This window comes from Otolemur garnettii, unplaced genomic scaffold (assembly GCF_000181295.1).
Source record: "Otolemur garnettii isolate 467f Iridium unplaced genomic scaffold, OtoGar3 scaffold00005, whole genome shotgun sequence".
Taxonomy (NCBI): Eukaryota; Metazoa; Chordata; class Mammalia; order Primates; family Galagidae; genus Otolemur; species Otolemur garnettii.
The window spans coordinates 24,319,999-24,328,616 of NW_003852400.1; the positions used below are offsets into that span (position 1 = coordinate 24,319,999).

At 51.0% G+C, this 8,618-nt stretch overlaps 1 protein-coding gene across 1 annotated transcript in view; it reads left to right on the forward strand.

Annotated features, from left to right (window-relative positions):
* Nucleotides 1-5,312: 5,312 nt before the first annotated feature.
* DLX6 (distal-less homeobox 6) overlaps nt 5,313-8,618 on the forward strand; it is a 4,846-nt gene continuing 1,540 nt past the window's right edge. The window contains exons 1-2 of the mRNA XM_003782695.2: nt 5,313-6,149; nt 7,409-7,602. Of these exons, the coding sequence (XP_003782743.1) occupies nt 5,729-6,149; nt 7,409-7,602 (615 nt within the window). The 5' untranslated portion in view covers nt 5,313-5,728. The remainder of the gene's footprint in view (nt 6,150-7,408; nt 7,603-8,618) is intronic.

Here is an 8,618-nt window from a genome sequence, read left to right on the forward strand (position 1 = left end):
TGTTACTGCTGATGAAGGGATGAAGGAATTAAACAGAAGATGCTTCAAGGCATTTAGGAAGACGCTTGTTCAAGGCATTTAGGAAGATGCTTGGGCAGCTATATTAACTCCTTATTATGCCTAAAAATAGTCCGCTGTTTCCTGTTGATACTTTTCCCCTCCTACTCCAGGGCTGCATTTATCTTGCAATGGTGTGTGTGTATGTGTGTGTGGGGGGGGGGGTCCTGTTTTCCAAAAATTGGTTTGATTAAAACTCACTTCTAACACTCCTTTCTTTCTCCCTTTGCCCTGATATATTTGCTAGCGGGGCAAATATGGAAGGGGGCGCTCAGCCTTGGCTTAGCCTACAGATTACAAAGACAAACATTGGCATTTATCTTGATTTAATTTAAGTTTTTAAACACTGAGGAGTTCTTTTTTTCTGGGCTTGGAAAAAGAAGAATGCTTGTGTATTAGAAAGTGGGGTCCTACACTAGAGAAAAGAGATAAGAGAGGAGGGCAAACAGGCAGACAGCCTTCCTATGCTATCCCAAAATTAGGGAATGTAGAAACATGTGTTGGTTTTTTCCCAGAATCAATTCAAGGTCCAATATATCTATTCTATTAAGAAATTCTTAGGTGCTCACACACCTGGGAATGGAGACAGGAGGCAAATGGCATTCATCTTGAGGACCAATTCACTTCATTTTCATAACTCCACTGGACTCTAGGTTTAAAAATGCCTGGAAAAAGAGCCTCTAGATTGGGGCATGCATAGTTAATAGTCTCCAAATTCAATCAAAAACTCTGTAAAGCTCCCTCCCCCAGAGGAGGAAGTAACATGTTGGAGTTTCCCAGCTGCCTGTTCTTGGTACCAAGGACTGGAGAGATGAGGGATATGTCCCCAAACTTCACTGAAACTCTTTTTGGGTATGGAATAAACAACCTGATTCTTAGTTGGATTTTAAAGAATCTGAGAGAAGAAGGTGTTCATATGGACATTATAGCTTTATCATTAAAGAAAATAACACCAAAGTCTAGGGTTTTCTTGCTTACTCTGCATGGGCTGATACTTTTGGCTACTGAAGATACCACCACTGGCTTGCTCTAAGAAAGGGAAAGAGGCAGCTTCCACGTGCTCTGGCGCTTTCACAGGTGCGTGTGTTGGGGGAGGGGAGAAAGGTGTTCTGGTTTTCAGGATATCAGGCACCCTTTCTGTACACACATGCACAAACAGAATTTTACAGTACTCTGAATGAGGAAAGGACTAGCAAGAATTTTTTTTTTCCACCAATGTCTCCTGTTGAGAAGGGGGTTCACTGGAACAGAGTGAAGGGATTTTATCCACAATCCCATGGCTGTGTAAATCAATACCAAGTTATTTCTTTGAATTCAAAAGCTATTTATCCAGGTCTAATTTCTTTAGAATTAACGTGATAACTGAGCTCAACTTAGCAACAAAACCCAGCCAGGCCCTGACTGGCTTGAATGTACTTCTACAGCCAGAGGAGGCTGCAAAACCACCTTGGACACTCAACGCATTCCCAGGTCTACTTGCGTGGGCAAACACCAGTTCAGATTGGAACAGCTGGAGGCATTGCTCCAACAGTGGCCTTCAGTGGACCCAGGAGGTCTCATGTTGTCGGCAATATGCAAGTATCTCTCGCTAAATAACACGGACACTTGCAATGCAAGTTCTAATACCTCAATGCCTTAAAAAGCAAAAAGCAGCTTAGGCCTCAAATCCTGCCTCTTAAACTTCTAAGTGAATATGATCCTACTTAGTACAAACCCTAAAAGAGCCTTAGGCCTCCCAGGCCAGATAGCGGAGTTTACTTTTATTTTTGAATGATAAAGGCTTCACAGGCCTCGTCTGTCCTTTTCCTCTTCCCACCCGCAAGGGTTAGTCCGGGTTCCCTGCGGGCGAGACAAAGAGTTAGGAGCCAGGACTCTCCCTGGCGCCGAATGCGGCGCCGGAGCCTGGAGCCCCTGAGGTGTGCGCCTTCCAACAAGGCCCTGAAAGACTAGAGCTTTTACCTCTCGAAGACAGACTGGAGGTGCGGGCTGGACTAGGGCAAACTAAGGGTGACTTCAATCTCCGAGCTTCGGCTCTTTACTGCCCCGGAAGAAACTGCGGGAAGGACCGGGAAGCAGAGCGGCGGAGTGCAATTGCAGGGGAATGACCGCCCAGAGCGGCTCCCGCTGTGAAACGGCCTCTGCCCGGTGAAAAGTACAGGCAGTGCCTGGTGGCAGAGGCCACACGTGGCAGCCACTCGCGGTGCGTCACCTTGGAGCGTTGTGTGCGGGCAATATTAGCTCTCTGGCTTTCTATTTTCAGGACTACCAGGAAAGTCGTACGGTCAAGGCTTGCGTTTTAGATTCTATCCCGCACACGCACAGAGAAACCGCTATCAAGCCAGGAGGGACCGAACCCTGATGGCTCCACTCCCCAGCCCCTGACGCTCTGTCTAAGCCCAGCCTGCGTCCCCTAGTAGGTCTCAGCAGAACCTTTACCACCCGCAACAGCTGCCTCCTCGGTGCAGTTGCACACTGCTCCACTGGAACAGAGTGAAAGGAAAGGATTTTATCCACTGCATAATGGGGAGTGCAGCGAGCCGCTAAGCTACACCTAAGACAAGCCCAGCCCGCTGGGCTTCCTCAGACACCAAACAAGAAAAAAAATCCCTTTGCAAATAGAGGCTGCTGCACTACTCGTCTGGTGCTCAAGTGCACGGATCTTCCCTGGCCCTCCACGACCCAACCCACCTTGCTCGGGGTGCGGCCAGAGTTGCGGGAAGCTGTCTAGAAAAGCATTGCACCTGCAAGCTTAAAGGGAGAAACAGGCAAGCACAGGGGGGCAAAACACCTTTGCCGTGTTAACAGCAAGCTGCAGGGTATAAAACAATAAAACTGCCACGTCTACCTGCTGGCTCGGAGGACATTACAAACAGTCTCCGCGCACAGCCCGGGTGCATTTGAGAGCGCCCTAAGCGTAGTGGGGTGAAAGGAGTGGGGGACCTTTACCTGATCTCCCCTTTTGTGCCCCCCTCCCGCATTTACCCCTTACCCATTCCACCTTTCATTTTCCTTGAAGTTTTTTGTTGTTTTAATTCACTGCTGATTTGTAAACGTGTGGATCGGGTTACTGGTTCGCGTGTTAAAGTGCACCTCTTGTTAAAAGGAGGGGAACTAGGCACGCAGCTTAAAAATGAATTCAAAGTTACTGAACCGGCTCCTGAGACTCCAAAAGTTAAGCACGGAGGGCTGGGAAAAGGAGGGGGAGAGGAGAGCAAACACTGCTGACCTGGGAACTCTGAAGAAAACCTGCGGCTGCGGGCTGCTGGGTGAGAGCTTCAGGTCTTCTGATAAATAAAAAGAAGGAAAAAAGGAAAAAGAAAAAGGCAAACTGGCCAAGAGATGCCTGGAGACCCCCGGCTGAGAGCTGGGAATATCAATTAGCATAAACCGCTGGTGGCGAGCTTCCCGCAACGTGTAGGGTCCATGCAGGTCTGTCACGCAGCCACCTTTTTATGGAGTTACAGGGGCAAGCCGCAACATTTCTCCATTTCTCGGTTTCCTTGGGTCTTATAATTTATGGGGTCCAAGCGAAGTAGGATGCAAAAAAGTTCCCAATAATTTTCCCAAAGCAAGACGGACTTGTGCCCTCAACCTCCGGACAGGGTAACACAGGGTTGTTATATTGTACAATTCTCCATGTTGCCAAAGGCTCAAAGCTTAGGTCTCTGCGCAGACGGAACAGTGGGCACGGAGACCCAGGAGGGTCTGCAGGTCTTGTTCACCCAGGTCTCAATACCCTGGCAACACCGGCTCCCCAAGCCTTCCCACAGTCTCTGGACTCAGGACCTCGGCGTGGCCCGATCTGCCGCCCTCGGAGCCTGGTCCTGGGTCCGGCCTTCCTACCTGGTGCTCGGGCCTGAACTGCGTGCCGGGGTTCTGCTGTCTCTGCTCCGCTGCCTGGACCAGAGTGGGTCTGGAGACCGGAGGGAGAAAGGCTAGATCCACAGTCTTGGGCTGCTCCGAACTTAATGTCTTTCCCCAGTCCATCTTTGAAAGAGAAGTGGTTCTACCACCTGGATGTGCGGATATAAATCCCCTTGCAAATAATAAATGGATTAATAATAACAAGGTATGAAGTTCTTTTTATAGAAAAAAAGGAGAGAATTGAAACTAAATGCGGCAGTTAGACAACCATTTTGATAAGAGGATAATTGAGGCGACACTGGTGTATAATTAGAGGATAATTTATGCTATATCCACTTTTATTCCACCTCCCAAAATAAACCCAGTCCATAATCATTACAGGCAAATTGTTCTGAATTTTATAGCAGCAATTTGAACAAAGTACTGCAGTTAATCATGGGAGATTTTTGTGTATTCCTGATTAGAACTCTAATTGCCTCCTTCCAGAAAGTAAAAATAACTGTAAAACGACTCTATTTTTATCATTAACAATGTTGACAATAAAATAAAATCAATTGGAATTGTAATCGAGAGACAAATTTAGGACGAAGGCACTTTTACTTGGGTAGTTTATATTGTAATCAAGATTTGCCAAACCACTAACCGCATGTATCATTTGCATATATTTGAAAGCATTACAGTAGCTTCTGTTTTCAATAGGAAAAAATGCATTACTGTCAGCCCTCCAACGATTCGTTTTCAGAAAAGGCTGATGCGTTCTGGGCGAAAAAGAAAAAAGCCCCCTGACCCTCCTTCTGGTCCAATATATAGAAAATATGGCCTGGAACAAGCAGGAACCTCGCCAGAACACGGTCTGATTTTTCTTTTTCTTTACCACCCCCCTATGGAGTGGAGCCCAGGTGTGGGGGTTCTTCTTCCCTCTGTAGTTTCAATAAAGTACGTCTAGAAAAATCCACGATGACAAGGCGCTCCCTCGGGAGTGTAGTGGGACTGGGGTAGGAGGGAGGTCAAGGGAGGGGGCCTGGATTTAAATGTAGGGGGCACCGCTTCTGCGCACAGGCAGCCTGCAAGGGTGGAAGAGGATTGAGACAGAGAACAGCCCCCCGGCCAGGCTGTTTTAGAGCTGAGACACTAGGAACTGGGACTTCGGAATTTGGGACACGAGCTGCAACGAGGAGCATCGGTGTCCGCCCGAGAGGAGGCGCCTCCCTCCCGGCGGTCGCGGACACCGCGCGGAGCGCCCCCGGCTGCAGCTCGGGGCTGGGATTGGAGTTTGCGGAAGGTAGGCAGAAGAACTCCGCGAGCGGCGCACACGCCAGTAGAAGCCGTGCGCCTGTGACGTCAGGGGGCGACTGACCAATAGGGAGGCGCTGCCCTTTGGAGACAAACCATTCGACTCGTGGCGTCTGCATCAAGTCTGAAAGCAGACGCGCAACTTTCGCAGAATCCACCTTAAAATCTCTGCCTTAAACTGCACCAGCCCCCAAAAAATCCAAGGGGGGAAAGCAGGGGGGGAGAGAGCAGATTCCCCCCTCCCCCTCTCCTCTCCCATCCCTCCCCCTTCCTCCTCCCTTTGAGTTAACAAGGCCCCGCTCACTATATCTCTTTATATTAAAAATATATATATTAGAGAAGAGCGAGGGAGAGGGAGAACCACCTCCGCCCCCTCTTTTTAAATTTTTTTTTTTTAATTTTTTTGCAAGGATCCAAAGAGCTAAGGTGGCTGTAGAGGGGAAAGCGGCGCGAGCCAAGTGGGGGAGGGTGGAGGAAACCCGGGAGAAGGCTTTCTCCAGCCCCCAAAGTTTTGATGATGACCATGACTACGATGGCTGACGGCTTGGAAGGCCAGGACTCGTCCAAATCCGCTTTCATGGAGTTCGGGCAGCAGCAGCAGCAGCAACAGCAGCAGCAGCAGCAGCAACAGCAGCCGCCGCCGCCGCCGCCGCCGCCGCAGCCGCACTCACAGCAGAGCTCCCCGGCCATGGCAGGCGCGCACTACCCTCTGCACTGCCTGCACTCGGCGGCGGCGGCGGCGGCGGCCGGCTCTCACCATCACCACCACCACCAGCACCACCACCACGGCTCGCCCTACGCGTCAGGCGGAGGCAACTCCTACAACCACCGCTCGCTCGCCGCCCACCCCTACATGAGCCACTCGCAGCACAGCCCTTACCTCCAGTCCTACCACAACAGCAGCGCGGCCGCCCAGACGCGAGGGGACGACACAGGTGAGAGGCCGCCGGGGCAGCTCGCTTCTCCCGCCTCCCGACTGCCCCCCACCCCGCCCGCCCCGCTCACTTCCTCAACGCCGGGGCCTCCGCCGGCCCCCTCCCCCAGGCGGCCCGGCGCGCCCTCCGCCTGGCCCGGCGTGCGCCCGCTAGCTTGGCGCCTGCCTGCCGGCCTCTCCCAGCTGGGCCCCTTCCCGCCGCCGCGGACCCCCGGCTTCTTTAAGGCGCGGCCCTCCTTGCTCCCTCGCCTCCCGCGAGCGGCTTGGGCTGCGCCCCGGGTTCGCTGCAGGCATCGCTCGACAAGTTGGTCCTCACTGCGCTCTCCGTTCCACTGGGTCTGTGCGCCCTTTTCCATTTCTTCTTCTCTCCAAGCTGTAACCCACCTTTGCCAGGACTGGGACATTTCTGGGCCAGAACTGGGGAGCGTGTTTTGCTTCACAGCCCACGCTGGGCAGGCAGTGGCCTACTTTGCGTGGGGCGCCCCGTGCGTCTCAGTGACTCGGTGGGAAGCTGGCGTGGCCTTTGGCTGTGGTTAAACTATTGACAATTGGGCTCTTTTCTGTAGACTTTTAGGTGTCCTCCACCCCCATCTTGGACTTGGCCCCCTCCCTCTGGGTTTTTGATACAATATTGGCTGCTTCTTTGTTCCTGGAGGCTAAGCAGAGGATCTCAGGCTGATGGTTCTCAGCCCCGAAGGGGGACGGAGTTGCTGTGAGAGGCGCAGCTTGCTCGAGGGCAGGTCTGAGCGGTTAGTTGTGTTTTGTTCGGGGTTTTGGCCTCTCTTGGAAGAATCATCTCAGACATGCCGAGGGAGGCTGATGCACCGGGCTTGGAGCTAGTGACATCAACTCAACTGGCTGCAAAAACCCCTGGGTAGTTCAAGTACAGATTTGGGCACTGTAAAGCCAGGCCGAGGGCCTTGGCTCCGCCTGTAGAACAGCAGCCTAGTAGAGCCGCGCCTTGCGCCCCTTAGGGCCAGTACTGCCTCCGGGGAGGCAGAGCCCTCTGTTTGCCTGAGGGCCTTGGGCGCAACCTCAGCCCAGCCACCACGTATTGTTTGGGCCAGAGACAGGCTCAGAGAGAAACTTCTGCAACCCACCGGGAGCACACGGGCACCGTAGACTCAGAGAGGCCAGAGTTTTTTTGGAGGGGGGAACCTTATTGGGCTTTGGGGGAAACCTGGGGCAGACCAGGCCACATGCAGGGAGACAGCAGCAGTGGCCTCACCGTAACCATTTCTCTGTATCATTTGCTTGCAGATCAACAAAAAACTACAGTGATTGAAAATGGGGAAATCAGGTTCAATGGAAAAGGGAAAAAGATTCGGAAGCCTCGGACCATTTATTCCAGCCTTCAGCTCCAGGCTTTAAACCATCGCTTTCAGCAAACTCAATACCTGGCCCTTCCTGAGAGAGCTGAACTGGCAGCTTCCTTAGGACTGACACAAACACAGGTAATTCCCGAGAGGCCTGAGTATCCCTGAAATGCTGGCCCTGCTTGCAGATGGGGCAGGGAACACACATCAGGAGGAATTCTTGGCCTAGTCAACTAAGGATGGAAGGAGCTTAATGACAAATGCCTTTGCTCCAGTTATGCACTTTCCTGGGACAACACAATTTGGAATGAATAACCTGGTATTGAATACTGGATTGGATTTGCACATCCTCCTAGCCCTCTGCGACCCCACCCCAGCCTAGCCTCCTTTGGTGACCAAACTTATAATTCAATTGAGTCCTATTCCAGAGCAGAATGACATGAAAGAGAACAAACATTTAGGAGAAAATAGTGTACAGACCAGGAGACAGAGTAAGGTTCACCTTTTTAAGGATCCTTTTGTAGGTCCTATGAGCTAACAAGGAATTGAACATATTGATATAGAAGAACTATAAAGTGAAATAGGAAAAGCCAAAAACAAAAGACAGGTAAGGCATAGGCTCCAGTGGAGTTTAGTAAAGGCACAAACATGCAGACTGGATTAGTTTTTCAGACGATATCCCTAACTTAGTGGTTAAGTCATCCTAGGTGATGTGGCTGGTGCAGTCTGAGCTACCTTCCTGGAGCATAGGACGGGGGTACAGTGGCAGAGTTAGAGATTAGAGAGAAGTATTGTGCAAATGATAGCAGGTGAAACCACACTTATGTTTATTTACTTAAATTCATTTGTCCTACTAATTTGAAAGACATCTGGGGCATTTCATATTTAACAAGAAGCAGCTTAGGTTGAGTATATTAGGACCCTGGTCATGAAGCCAGGCTACAGTCACCTGCAGTTTTTGTCCTTGCTGATAAACTTAGCTGCACGGAGTGGTAGGCCTCACTGGTGGTAAATAATCTTTAACAAGGAGACTTCAGGTTTTATGAGACCATTGCTGGGAACTCATTGTGCATTGCCTTGAAATAGATAGTCCTGGCTCGGCGCCTATAGCTCAACCGGCTAAGGCGCCAGCCACGTACACCTAAGGTGGCGGG